At 43.1% G+C, this 15,501-nt stretch overlaps 1 protein-coding gene across 4 annotated transcripts in view; it reads left to right on the top strand.

Annotated features, from left to right (window-relative positions):
- Positions 1-6,243, top strand: part of PIK3C2B (phosphatidylinositol-4-phosphate 3-kinase catalytic subunit type 2 beta) — a 126,442-nt gene extending 120,199 nt beyond the window's left edge. For all 4 annotated transcript variants that reach the window (XM_083172898.1, XM_083172897.1, XM_083172900.1 and 1 more), the window contains 2 exons: positions 2,192-2,317; positions 4,441-6,243. In XM_083172898.1, the coding sequence (XP_083029024.1) occupies positions 2,192-2,317; positions 4,441-4,629 (315 nt within the window). In that variant the 3' untranslated portion in view covers positions 4,630-6,243. The remainder of the gene's footprint in view (positions 1-2,191; positions 2,318-4,440) is intronic.
- The last annotated feature ends 9,258 nt before the right edge of the window (positions 6,244-15,501 follow it).

The raw sequence follows: 15,501 nt of genomic DNA, 5'->3' as shown, positions 1-15,501 counted from the left end.
TATTCACTGGATACAGAGGGACTGGGAGCATGCCAGCAGCTCAAAGAGTGCTGAAAATGGGGGCTTGCAATTGAGGCATTAACATGAAGCCATGCCCCCTTTTCCTGGAGCACACAGCAGTAACTACAGTCCCGCTTCCTATTCCCTAAATGAGGTATGATTTCGTATTACAGCAAGAAAAAAACACACAGAGCGCAATAACCATAATGCAGGGTTAGTGCAGACATTTTGAATATTAACTTCCACAGGTTATATATTCCATCTAAGACAGGTACCAGGTGAGGCAGTTATGTTGGGCACACGAAGTAGGATTACCCTGGATGGAATAGGTCACACCTAGTAAACATGATGCAAAATGGGTGGTTGCAGCTCCCTATTGCTAACAATAGGGTTCCAACATAGCTGTTAAAGCCATGTATTTTTCATTCCATCCATGATCTTACCAGGTGAGGCAGCCATAACTGTATATATTGAGGGTATTTAAAATATATTATAGTTTATTTATAATACAAAATAATTCTCATGAAACCACAATTCCCTGGGTGGTTTAGTAGTACAGTTTAGAATACAGTAATCTCTTAAGGCCCCCATACATTAGTCCGACTTGTCCTAGGGACAAGTCGGACTTGATTTCCCCTGCAGCTCCCCGGGAGGGGGATACACGATTAGGCACTTGATGTGCCAAATTTTGCATATGATAAATCTTATGGATTTATCATATGCAGTCCCCGGGGAGCTGCAGGGGGAGAGCTGGGTGGGGGATGCTGGGGAGCAGCAGGGAACAGCTGGGCAGGGTGAGCTGACAAATAGTCAGCTGGCCGGGGACACTGTTGATCCGGGCATGGGGAGAGGCTGGCAGGGGCAGTGTACACATAGGCAGCGGGCGGGGGGACGCCGGAGTACCGGCGAGAGGAACAGCTCACGTGCTGGGCAGGACCAGGCAGACACAGCTTCAAGGAATAAAAAAAACAATACAAAGAATGGGGAGCCAGTGATTGGCTGAGAGCTCTCTCAGCCAATTGCTGATTGGCTGAGAGAGCTCTCAGCCTATCACTGCCTCCCCATTCGTTTGTATTGAAGCTGCGTCTGCCTGGTCCTCCTGCCCAGCAGTGAGCTGTTCCCCTCGCCGGTTCACCGGCGTCCCCCCGCCCGCTGTATATATAGTGTCAGCTGCCCCTGCCAGCCTCTCCCCATGCCCGGCGTCCCCCGCCTGCTGACTATTTGTCAGCTCACCTTCCCCGGCGTCCCCCGCCCGCTGACCCTGCCCGGAGACTGCACATAAGATTTAGGAAATCTTATGTGCAGCCGGTGCGACTGCCCGCCTCCAATCCGATGCGCACGGGACCACGCATCGGGTCGGATAGGGTGTCAAAACATGCGATTAGGGATGATTTCTCAGCCCGATTCATCCGAATCGGGTGAAATCGGGCCCAAATCGCATAATGTATGGGGGCCTTTAGAATTAAAAGAACAGAGGCTTATACAACAGCACTTAGGGGCATATGTACTATGCCTTGGATATTATAGAGTGAGATAAAAGGGCCTATTTATCAACAAGTGATAAAACTAATCATAAATGAAAAAACTTGTTGCACATGATGAAAGCTGCTCCAGCCAATCATCTCCCAAATGTCCTCTTTCAAACACTTGACAACTAGGAACTGATTGACTAGAGCACTATTTATCGTACGCAATATTTAGCATTTGCACGTTTTAACACTCAGTAAATGAGCCCAATAGTATAAACCAAACCGTTCCTAATTGTCACTTTAAAAAAAAACACCTGTAACATGACAGTTAAGAGCTAATTGGCTGATACTTTATCTCCATGTTATCACTGTCCAAGGTTTAATAAATTTCACTCTATTAAAGCTTTAAGAGCATAGATGGGTGTCTCAGCTCTTGCAAAATGGAAAGTCTGAAATGAGCATTTCCATATTATCGCACCCTGTGTTCTGACAGCAGCAATATTGTGGTTGCAGCAGCATCTATCTCTGAATCTGGTCATTTAAACATGGCTAATGTATTTGATTTATTGGCTCTGTATTACAAAAAGGAGAACACCATGAAATACCCCTGGGGGTGGGGACATATTAGTCACTTTAGCATTAAAGTAATATATAGAATATTCATTTTATGCTCTTACTATATATTTATTACTGTTATGTTTTTTTTTTCTGTCTCTGAGCAGCCTCTTCAGGATAACAATGAGCCAAATCCATATGTGAAGATTTATCTGTTACCAGATCCACAAAAAACAACAAAGAGGAAAACTAAAGTGGCAAAGAAGACTTGCAACCCAACGTATAATGAAATGGTAACTATTTGTATGGGAGTGCTGGCACACTGGCTGGCAAAAGCTTGACCTAAAACATTCATACCAGCTTTGGCAGACAAGGCTGGGCACAGAATGTGTAGTTTAAGTATCACAGGATGGGATGTTACATTTTATTTACATTTAATTTAGCTTGATGGCCAGCAATGACTGCCCTGTGCTCCATCAAGTCAGGTGCCTTCTGTGCATATTGGGTGGAGTAGGAAGAAGTTAATAAGATGAGTGCACTGATCAGCATACAATGGGTAGCAATTCTATGAAAGCCCAACAAGGCGCACCATTTTCAAAACTAAAAGACCCACAACATCAAATAAAGGCACCCCTTTTATTATTTGACCCAAGACTTCCTGGGAATCCTGGGCCAGGGGTAACTCAAGGCACGGGCACAGCCCTGTGCCCCCAGTTGCCTGCTGAATCTCTGCCGCTCATAATTAGGTCTGCAACCCGCAACTACTGTATGCGTGGACACTATGGTTGTGTGTAGGTTTGTGTGGATAATGATTTTGTGTGTGTGTGTGTGCAAGAGACATGTGGCAGTGTGTGTAATTCAGGCAATGCGAGCAGTGGGCGTATTTGTGTGAGGCTATTAGGGCAGTGTATGTAAGGGCTGTATGTTTTTGTAAGGCTATGAATGGGCACTGATTGTGTGTGTGAGTGGCAATGTGAGTGGCAATGTGTGTTAAAGTGAGGCTATGCAGGCAGCATGTCTATATGTGTGAGGCTATTTGGGGCATCGTGTGTAAAATTATGTGGTAGAAAATTAGGATCCACTTGGTCTAGAGCTGGCCCTCTTTTGGGCATTAAAACAGCAACACCTATGGGACAGCTTAAAGTTTGAAGTTGTGTACAGTAGGTAGTTATTGCCTGGTGATCACCCAATGGGCTGACAATAACAACTAAATGGGCATATAGTTTGAAAGAGGAGTGTTTTTATCCCCGAGTATGTGGACTCCAGTGTCGGGAGAATTTTTTATGCAGTGTGTTGGGTGAGCACTCAGTGACCTCATGGGTAAGCTAAAGTAGGCTACTGTACTAATAGTCAAACACTGCAGTGAAGTGGTAGTGCAGTAGTGATATAGCCAGTTTTTTAAATAAAAGTAGATAATGATAATTTATCTCCTTTCCTAATAGTTTCTTCCTACATAGAAAGCAAATTACAATTAGAGATTGCTAACTGAATTGACTACAACTGTGCATGTTCCACCATTCATTGTGCGAACTTATAAAATGCATCCTGGGTAGTGTCAAACAGCTGTTTATTGTTAATATAATGCAGTGATTTTCAACCTTTTTACCTTGCGGCACACTAAATAAGATTTTAAAATTGCCAAGGCACACCATGAGATCCCCACAGGGCAAAACACATTGGGCCCCACAGGAAAAAAACAATCCTATTGGCCCCCATACAACAAACAATCACACTGGTCCCCACAGGTAACACAAATAAAATACATTGGCCCTTTACATGAAAAGAAGAGACCAGGAAATAACAGTTGAACTGGTGGTGGCTGTAATCTGGTTTGGGCATCTCTAGATCTGGGGGCACACCTGACAACAGCTCAAGGCACACTAATGTGCCACGGCACAGTGGTTGAAAAACACTGATATAATGCATAGTGGCCTACGCTCCTGCATTTTGCAGGAGACTCCCTGAAATAGCAGCAATCTCCCTCATTAGCCTAGCAATCTCCCTCATTTCACCTGACCCACATTACACTGTTACATTTTTTAGAAAAAAAGGAATGAGAGCTGAATGCATTTACATTGAATCATCAGCACCATTTCCCAGCACTATATCAAGTATAGTATCTCTTACTAACTGCTTTGGGGCTCATCTACATATGGATATAAGTCATTTTTAAAGATTCCTCTCAGATATAGCAGTACACACCCACGATTCGAGGTGCCACATTGAGCATCTCTTTTTACAATCTCTCCATATGTGGAACTAGACACGCCCTTTAGATGGAACATGACACGCCCCCTCAATCGGGCGCTGTGCAAAATTCTACTACCAACTATAGTCTCCCTTTCAAAAGTAGGCAAGGGTTATATAATGTCTTATTCTTCAAAAAAAACTTTGGTCATTTTTTTTTTATTCACAGTTAGTTTATGATGGGATCCCAAAAGGAGACCTTCAGCAACGTGAGATCTGGCTGACAGTGCTCAGCGAGGAAGGATTTTGGGAAAACATTCTGCTCGGAGAAGTCACCATTTTACTCAGAGACCTGGATCTCAGTCAAGAGAAAATGTGCTGGTTCAAGCTTGGTTCTGCTAGCCAAACAGCTAATTAAATAACACTGGGCAAATTCTAGCATAGAAAATAGCATGTGTCACCTCTTTGGTGACGGCTCTACAATGCCTTGTTTTGTTAAAAGGTTATTGTAATCAGAAACGAGCTCAAGGAGTTTTCATTTTAATTGACAGCGGATATTAATATATATTATATTTTTTTTTCCAAGGGAATTCAAGAAACTGCAAATAATTACAGGCTTCCTTCTAGAGAAGGGTTTCAAACGAAGACTGGAAATATTACAGTAACTTAAATAAGTTTACCTTGTGTCAAGGGAACCAGACTAGTGCAGAAATCGCTTATTTTTATTTTCTTTTTCAGGGGTTAGGAGGGATGTAGTAGTCTAGAATTGTTATCCATTTTTACTCTGAATGGGATTTTTCCATGACATGGTATTGGGGTGGGTGGGAACAGTTAGCAGTTGATGAATTTTCTTTGACACTTGTCTTGGAAATTACTAGTACAGGCAGATTGAAGCACCTTTTTAATGCAGTTGCATTGAAGCTGTACGTATGTATGTTTTACACCTATTCTCTACAGTTCGTTGTGTCGTTGTTTTCATATTTATTTACTTTCCATAGTTTGTGCAAAATCTACTTCTGTTTAATAGATCTGTCCCCTTAATTGAACCAAAATAAGATCTTGAAGAGAGTAAAACATTTTTTAAATTGATCTTATAGAATTGGACCAATAAGAACTCTACCTAGCATAGAATAATGTGTCATGCAGAACGTTTGTCTATATAAGGGCTAGTACCTCACATACACATTGTTGGATGTAACTGTAAGGCTGTAATTAGCCATAGACCTCTCATCTGTATTATACCCCTAAGTCTGCAATTAGCCATAGGCCTCTGACCTGTATTATACCAGTAAGGCTACAGTTAGCCATAGATCTCTGTCCTGTATTATACCACTTAGGCTGCAATTAGCCATAAGCCTCTGACTTGTAATTTACCCATAAGGCTGCAATTAGCCATAGACCTCTAACCTGTGTTTCTTGGAGCTCTGTGGGGAACGTGACTCCTACACTGTTCTACTTTTGAGGTTCTCTCTCATGGACCGTAACGAACATCCATTATTCATCCAATAGAACTGCTTTTTCTAGATGTATGAAGTAAAATGACATGGTTTGTATGTATAAGTACATGTTAAAATAATAAATATGTAGGTAGAAACAAGGGGACCATTTGAGTGATCTCCAGAGTGGTATTGACTTTGCACAAGTGATTGCACTCATAGGATGCCAAGAAATTGTGACTGTTATATAATCAATAAGAAACTTATTGAAATGTTGTACTTGAAAGAATATCAGGACATTTCTGACATATTTGACACACAATTATATTTGGCTCATCTAAACTTCACCATGCAGTGAAGTGTAATAACCATACAATCTCTCCAGCATATGAAGACATCCTGGGGTTTGTGAGGTAGAAGTGATTCGCGAATGGCGGGATTTGGGGCTCTAATGCCATGGACAAGTTAAAGACAATGCTTCCCAAGGAGAGCTACTTTATAGAGGGCAGTAGTGCATTTATTCCTGCCTGTTACTGACCACTAATGCAAAGTGTATAATGATGTGTATGTGTTGAATAAATGAGCCGTTGTTCTAATTTCCACTGTGTTTGTGTTTCATTTCCACAGTATGGGTCATGTTCAGTTAGCCGCTGGGTTTACCCCGCAGCTAATTTGTCCTATCCGTGTGTAAAACGAGTTATTAATACACGCTCTGTCAAACTGCATAAATGCGTTTGAGAATCTGCATTTTAATTCAGACTTTGATTTGCAGCTCCTGAGGCTGCAAGTAATATCCTGTCCTTGATAACTAGCACATGGTGAACTCATAGCTAATTGAAATGGGCAGCTCCGGCAGATAGCTGTGGCATAAACCCCCGCGGCTAATTGAATATGCCCTTATGTGTCCTATAATCTGGGAAAGAGTTTTAAATTACAAATTACATTGTACTTTATTACAGTCAATTTAATCAATTAAAATCTTATGGTTTGAACTGATCACCTCCATCATTATTGAAAACATAGGGGGTTATTCCGATTCTCTCGGAAAGGCACAATCACTCTCTAATGGACAAAACCATGTGCACTGCAGGTGGGGCTGATGTAACATGTGCAGAGAGAGCTAGATGTTGCTGGGGGGTGTACTTGAAACTGATATCTATATTGCAGTGTAACTCTAAAGCAGAGAGAAACAAAGTAACTCACCCAAATCTAACTCTCTGCACATGTTACATCAGTCCTACCTGCAGTGCACATGGTTTTGGTCATTAGAGAGTGATTGTGCCTTTGTGAGTGAATCCGGATAACCCCCATAGTTAGGCCTTGACATATGGCTAATAACAGCAGAGTATCTTTACTGGTGTACTCTGAACTGCCACCATATTTTATATTTCATTTTTTTTTGTCTTATTTTTGATTTGTATATATTCCCGGACACAAAAATAATCAGTGAAATCATTTAAGAAATTAATAAAATAAGCTTCTGATGACCAGAGCATCTATCTGAAACTTGTATAAACGTGTAACAAACTTAGATCTTCGCGCATCTTCGTATGGAGTGGGGCTTGCCACTTGGTGTTGGATGAAACTGGTTTAAGACAATATTCGGTCCTTTCAGGCTGGTTCGGGCAGTTGGAATGGCAAAGGATTGCTGGAGCCAGTAGTCCGCTTCTGAGGTAAGTATCCACCTAACGCGTTTCGCTTGGAACAAGCTTTCTCAAAGGTATAATGGATGATATTTATTTATTTACAGTTTCTTATATAGCGTAGCAGATTCCATTGCGCTGAACAATTGTATGCAGTGATAAAACAAACTGGGTAACAGACAGACTTGGAGGTAGGAGGGCCCTGCTGCAAGGTTACAATCTATAGCAGGGTGGCCAAACCTGTCCTCAAGATCTACCAACGGTGCATGTTCTCCAGGCAACCTGTGGATCTATAGTAGCAATGAATGCAGCATGTTTTAAAATGTGACAGTTAGTAATGAGTACAGCTGTGCACCAGCTAGGTAACCTGGAAAACGTGGACCTTTGGTAGATCTCAAGGACTGGTTTGGCCACCCCTGATCTATAGGGACATAGGAGGGAAACACAAGGACAGGCACCACCAAGCATAGCAGTCCCACCAAGTTGCAGGTTCAGAAGGGAAGCAATAAAATACATAAGTGCCTCAGAGGATTATGTGTGTGGTACTTAAATATAATAGGCTTGCCTGAAGAGGTGTGTTTTCAGGGAACACTTAAAAGTTTGGAGGCTAATAGAGAGTCTTATTGTGTGTGGAAGGGCATTCCATAGGGAGGAAGCAGCCCGATGAAAGTCCTGTAATAGTAAATGGGAGCTAATGATCCGTGCAGAATGCAGGCGCAGATCTTGTGCAGAGGGGTGGTCGAGATGGGAGATATTTTGTGATATTACAAAATAAGATATATGCTGCAGGAGCCACCGGTGTTTGACAGGTCAATGGGATGGTAAATTCAAATGTACCCGTCCAGTTGTGAGGTCAGTCCTAACAGATCGGGCAGTGTGTATGGCGAACACGATCCGTCTGTAGATCGGTCTCCAGATATATATACTTTACCTTGCCTTGAGAACTGAGGCTTGGAATGTCTGCTCCAAGGATACAGCCATATATCCACTCCTGTGGCTGCTGAAGTTCATCTACACAATAAACATGACCTGGTACAACTGTATGAAGTAAACAGGTGCACTGGATCAGGGGAAGAGTCAGTATGTATTTTTCCATAGATATTTGAATATCTAAGGCATACAATCAGATGCGATGCGATATCGCATCGCATCGCATGCGACCATCGGATGCGATGACCCGATTTTTCCATAGGAATCAATGTTAAAATGGACTGAGTCCATTTTAACATGGAATTCAATGGGAAAAAGGGGTCCTTTTCATATCCCTACTATCCAAGTGGGCATGGAGTTGGATATAAACCTGTGGCGAGCGTACCGAGCCACCGAGCCCGAAGCGTGGCGAGCCCCGCGAGGGGACGGTATTCTGTGTCCCCTCGCGGGGCTCGCTACGCTCGCCACGCTTCGGGCTCGGTGGCTCGCTACGCTCGCCACAGGTTTATATCCAACTCCATGCCCACTTGGATAGTAGGGGTATGAAAAGGACCCCTTTTTCCCATTGATTTCCATGTTAAAATGGACTCAGTCCATTTTAACATTGATTCCTATGGAAAAATCGGGTCATCGCATCGCATCCGATGGTCGCATGCGATGCGATGTGCCCGATCCGACCCGATTTAGAAATCGGCAGCCCGGATAACTCACAAGTACCGAATATTTGTTTACATGAAGTGTATTTTTGGAATGCTCAAGGACATATACCACTATATAAACTTGGCGTAACTTCTTCTGAGATGCCCGGAGGAGCAAGCTAGATTTAGGCCAAACCCCCCCTCCCCCCTTCCATGTCATCCTGTAAAACAAATGACACGTGCCGTCAGTCTCTAAAGCAAAGAGGACGGATAGCGTGCTTTCGCTACAAATTGCTTAACCATTTGGTGACATCCTGTCAGCCCCCCAGCCATTGCATGCAGCAGCATACAGTCGCAGCCAGGGAGTGAGGCTGAAAGCTGCCTGGGACAATGGAGGCAGTGGCCGCTTCAGGTCTAGAGCCTATTGATTTTATTGTCTCTGGTAGTTCCACCCCTGCACTCGCGACTCCTTCATTTGGCTAGCATGGTGCTAGAGCAGCCAAAATTGCTACTGCAGTGCCATTCTTTGAACACACACAGGTCTCTGGTCACACAGCACACCCTGCGCCTAGGGCCTGATTCTGGTTCACTTGCAAATGCAAGTTTTCTCAAACGCATGAACAAAACCATGTGCACTGCAGGTGGGGCTGATATAACATGTGCAGAGAGAGTTAGATTTGGGTGTTCTTTTGTTTCTATGCAGGGTAAACATTGTCTGTTTTATTTTTACACTGCAATATAGATCTCAGTTTGAAGTACAAACCCCAACCAAATCTAACTCTCTCTGCAATGTTACATCTGCCCCCCCCCCCCCCCCCTGCAGTGCACATGGTTTTGTCCATTAAAAAGAATTTGCTTTTGCGAGTGAACCAGAATCAGGCCCCTATTTCATTATACTCACCTGCAAATCTGTCAAAGGATTGTCCCCATCTGTGCCAATGAGATGTGTGTGATGCATTATATAGCTGATGAGGTGTTTGCATTTCTTGTATAAAATTATTTATTTTATTTATGTGATTTATACACACAAGTGTAATGCTAACTATGTAGTCTTCAATAAACAAAATAAATGAAAGACTATCCTGTAAAAATTCGACAGCTTGTAATATAATACACGCTAATGACACACCTAGACCTGTTCATGAGTATCACACATTACAATTATACTGGCCACTTCATGGAGATATGTACTCATCTGTATGTTTCGCTCAGTGTGCAGCATGTCTTGATAATTTGCAAAGTGCTTTCTGTACTTTGGCACACAGGCAGCCCATGCGCAGTCACAGCTCGGCTGATGCAACATTCACATACAATGTAAGGGAGGGGGAGTTACCGTAAATACACTAATATTCAGCTGTATATTTGTCTTTAGTGTCATACTTTGGTTATGTTTGCAAGAAAATGATTACAGAATACAGTGTACTAATGTAATTTACTTCTTACAGTAAAAGAAAATTGCACATACGGATTTCTTTAGAGAGACACAAACATATAATTTGCAATAACGGACAAATGGATTTTATTTGAAAGTCTTTTTGTCTTCAATCATTTTCAGAGAAAAAATAATCTTGGTACTTGTGTATTATCACGGTGCCCGTTAAGTAGTTTACATACTGTCCTATTCAGCGTAGTCAGCTTAGTGTCCCTTCAGCATGGCGGCGGCAGTTACTTCTGTATTATCACGGCGCCCGTAATGCCAGCGTAGTTGTACTGTCCAGTTAAGCAGTCAGTCAGAGGTGAAGGTGAAGCGACAGTGACTGCGGCTGTATTTCTGAAGCTCCTTGTTTAAATTAATTTGGAATGACTTCTGAACCACTGACAATATTTAACCTGCCGCAGGCGTAGGAGGAGTCGGTGGCATTTTTTCAAGAGCACCACTTTCTGCCACAGACACAAACCTGTCTCAATGGCCACCCAATGCGTTTGAGCATAAAAGAGTGTATGTGGCGCTGCCCCATTAAAACATGCAGAAAGAAGGTCAGTCCCTGTGCGGCAAATTGGTGTCATGGTTGTTGCATCACGTTTCTGACCCTTCTGTGTTTTATTTTTTCGTGGGCAGAGGAGCTTACAAGCATTTTATTTTGTGAGCGACACCTAAAGTTGTCAAACAAAACCACCATTTTGTATATCAATTTGATGCGTGAGGCCTGCACCCTTGATTTGATACCCCAGCCCCAACGCCGGATTGGCGGACCCCGCAAAATTGTAGAGGTGGACTAAAGTCTATTTGTCCAGTTCAAGAATCATGTTGGATGCGTCTACCTCAGCAGTGGCTCTTTGGTGGCATATCCGTGAGAGAGGTGAATGTTTCATAACACCAATGGCAAGCCGTGACGTCAGCACCCTGTTGTCCGCCATCCAGACGTGTATTGAACCGGGTACCACCATATTCTCAGACTATTGGCGCGTGTACAACACACAACAACTTGAGCAGGCGGGGTACCATCATATGCACGTCAACCATCGCTACAATTTTGTGGACCTAGACACTGGGGTTCATACCCAAAATATTGAAAGGTTCTGGGGCTCATGCAAGTGGAGGAACAAGAGAAAGAGGGCCACTTCACATCAGTACCTTGATTCCTACCTGCAGGGGTTTATATGGCGCAAAACCCTTGGTGCAGAGAACGTTTTCCTGCACATTTTACACGCACTAACTCTGGTCCCAACGGCCGACAAACCAGCCGACACAAATGCTGATGCAGCTGCATCAACATCAGGTGCATGTGAAGGGAATGCAGAAAGAGAAGAATGACTGTTTTCAGAGTTTCTTGGACTTGTTATATGCCAATATTGAACATTGTTCATTGGTTTTCTTCTTTATTGTTCACTAAAATCTAGTAACAGTTAATGCATGTCGTCATTACTGTTTCAGATGGAAGATATGCCAGGTGTGAATGTTTTCTTTAAACACCCCCACTATCCACATCAGCCCAAAGCGTGGCGAGCAGACGCATTTCGCGTCCTCCCGACCTGTTCATACCCCCACTATCCACGTCGGCGTTGAGTTTATAAAGTGTGGCGAGCGGATGCCTAAAATGAGCCCGAAGCGTGGCGAGGGGACACGGAATACATGTGAACTAATCCGCGTCCCCTCATGGGGCTCGCCACGCTCCGGGCTCATTTTCCGTGGCCACTCGCCACGCTTTGGGCACGGTGGCTCACTGCACTAGCCACACTTTATAAAATCAACTCCACACCGACCTGGATAGTAGGGGTATGAACAGGTCGGGAGGACGCGTAATACGTCCCTTCACAGGGCACACTGCGCTCGCCACGCTTCGGGCTGACCTGGATAGTGGGAGTTTGAAATGGAGACATTTGCCAGAATTTGACCTGGAGCACTGATAAATGCATTATTTTTTTGAGCACGAGACGCCGCTGCACCCCCTAACCCTGTCTGGTCTGGGACACTCGTGCGTATGAGAGTCTCGCGCATTCAACTAACATGGAGCGTGCCTCTGCCGGCATCCACCAGGGTTGTGATCTGCCGGTTCCCAGCGCTATATGTGAAGCGTGTCCGTGATGTAGTTCCGGCGTCTGCCAGCGTACCCGACCCTGTGGACGCTGACAGTTTTACTCGTTACTTTACACTACACTTGCTACGCTGCCTTACTACGACTATGCTGGCTGATGCTGACTACGTAGCTCTGGCTAAGCTGACTATGTAGCTCTGACTACGTTGCGCGCGCTGGTGCCGTGATAATACATAAGTACCATCATTTTTTCTCTAAAAATGATTGAAGGCAAAAATACTTTTTAATACAATCCATCTGTGCTTCATTGGATGTTAAACTTTAATTTGTACAGCAATTTAATGCAAATTATACATGTGTGTGTATCTCTAAAGAGATTACATCTGTGCGTCATTGGATATGGACAGCTAACATTCTACAGGTTATTCATCCATTGTGGAGAACTTGGCGCCCATGTGTGTGTATGGACACAGGAGAGCACACACCTCAGGAGCCAGCAAGGTCTTATATTGGACCATATCTTTACTCCTGTGATCCACAAGGGGACCCCGTATTCATTTGAATAGCTCACCCCCTAACGTGGTTTGGGTGTAACTACACCTTAAAAATCAAACTAGGAGATTAAATTACAGTCTACTCACAATTGGTCCTATACTATTAGGTAGCTATAAAAACCTGAATAATAATCAAACAAAGGTAGCCTTCAATTCCCAATTACAGCAAAAGGCTTAGGCCTACTACCGGACCAGTTGGTTTAAAAAAAAAAAAAAAAAAAACATTGAAACCGGATAAAAGTGTTTTCTTGATAAAAGATCTATTAGAGATCTGTTTTACATAAAACTGTTCACCCCTGATGAAGTCTCACAAAGAGACGAAACGCGTCGGGTATCCGTTGTAATCCAATATCTAAGGAATACACCTTTGTCAAAAATCCAACTCCAAGAAAAAGTCTGATTCAATTGATTTATTTGTTTTAATTATTTTAAATAAATGTTTTTTACTTGAAAACGTTTTATACTGATTATGGCACTGTTAAACTAAGGAAAGACAGGAAGTATCTTGAAAAAGTACATAGGGCGCTACATAACACTATTGTTTTGGATATATATATATATATATATATATATATATATATATATATATATATATATATATATATATATAGTTTAGTTTGTAGGACCGGCACTCCACGCTTGAACCGATAACTTGCACCGGTGCCTTCACAGCTCCACAGCTTGGTGAAGCGGTAATACCAGGGGTTTGGGGTGCGGCACTCGGTAATGATACTGCAAATAACGACAGTACAGTGTCGATTTACATCAACGTTTCAGTGCTCTTTAATGTCGGCACTGACGATAGTGCCGACATTAAAGAGCACTGAAACGTTGATGTAAATCGACACTGTACTGTCGTTATTTGCAGTATCATTACCGAGTGCCGCACCCCAAACCCCTGGTATATATATATATATATATATATATATATATATAATATAGAAAATGGAGAAGGCCTGGCACTCCCGCAGCTGGGTCCGAATACCCCGGTGCCTTCCAGGACAGGTAGGTGGAGGAATGGAAGAGGCGGCACTCAAATGGGATTTTTCAAAAGTGTATTGTGGCAAAAGATAGGACCAACGTTTCGGGGTCTTAATCACCCCTTTGTCAAGGTGCAAGTGGAAATCAGATTTCCTGTGATTTCCACTTGCACCTTGACAAAGGGGTGATTAAGACCCCGAAACGTTGGTCCTATCTTTTGCCACAATACACTTTTGGAAAATCCCATTCGAGTGCCGCCTCTTCCATTCCTATATATATATATATATATATATATATATATATATATATATATATATATATATATATATATATATATATATATATATATATTCAGGCGAACTCCGGCACTCACTCCAATAAAGCTCACAGATTCTTAAATGCATATTGCAACATTTTAGGCCCTTTATTAGGCCCGCCGTCAGGAAGTACAGTACTGCCTGACGATGGGCCTAATAAAGTAAATCCTATTCTCCTATTCCCTGAAAAAGGGGGTGAGTTGCCATTGCAATGATGTATAAACTCTGTCAGAGACTCTGCAATTCACCCTTCTTGCTCCCGATGCGGCATACAATCAGGCGTACTTCTAGCTAAATTGGAATGACTTAATAAGGTGCCCACACATGGTGCTATTTTATCTTGCAATGCGATTGTATTTTTTACTTGTATTATGCCCGATGACGATTTTACATCAAAACGTTACATGAAGTTACCTGACTGATTATTCTACAACCGAGTGCTGCTACATACTGTTTTCAGTGGGTGAATACTATTGTTGACCCCTAACCTGTAGTGGGCCCCAGAACAGCAACCTCTGTAAGGAGATATATATATACAGGTTGAGTATCCTGTATCCGTACATCTCTTATCCGAATTATTCCAAAAACCGTGGTTTTTGGAATCATTCTAATTTTTTTTTTTTAACCCCCCCTAACCCTCTTTTCATACTTACCAAGTCCCCGGGCGTCCACAGCAGGCCTCCGGCATCTTCTCCAGGGTCTTCAGCGGTCCCAGGAATGCATTGCGCGAGTGTGCGCGTGCGCCGGTGACGTCACCGGTGCGCGCGCACACTCGCGCAATGCATTCCTGGGACCGCTGGAGACCCAGAGAAGATGCCGGAGGCCTGCTGTGGAAGCCCGGGGACTGCGTGGACGCCGAGGGACCACCGGACACCATCAGGGGACAGGTAAGTATGCCTAAAAAAAAAAAATATTCCAAAAACCGAAAAATTCCCCTATCCGGAATGCTCGTGGTCCCGAGCATTTCGGATAGGGGATACTCAACCTGTATATATATATATATATATATATTCCCCCGGAGGCAGCACTCCCACAAAGAAAATGACACCAGACTGTGTGGTTTTTGCCGACGTTTCAAGGCCGTCCGGACTTTTTATCAAGGTGCAAAAGATCTCTGGACGGCTAAAACCACACAGTCTGGTGTAAATTTCTTTGTGGGAGTGCCGCCTCCGGGGAAATATATTAGCAGAGCTAGACTTTTGCTTATAAGGAAGGCACCCCGGTCATTTGATCACACACATTGACTTCAGCATTTAAAGTCCTTTGGAGTGCCGCCTCAAGGAATATATATATATATAGACTGTGAATATCAGTT

The sequence above is a fragment of the Crinia signifera genome, chromosome 2 (genome assembly GCF_055691185.1).
Source record: "Crinia signifera chromosome 2, ASM5569118v1, whole genome shotgun sequence".
Taxonomy (NCBI): Eukaryota; Metazoa; Chordata; class Amphibia; order Anura; family Myobatrachidae; genus Crinia; species Crinia signifera.
Note: the sequence above shows the minus strand (reverse complement) of the source record. Positions and strands in the feature narration are given on the sequence as shown.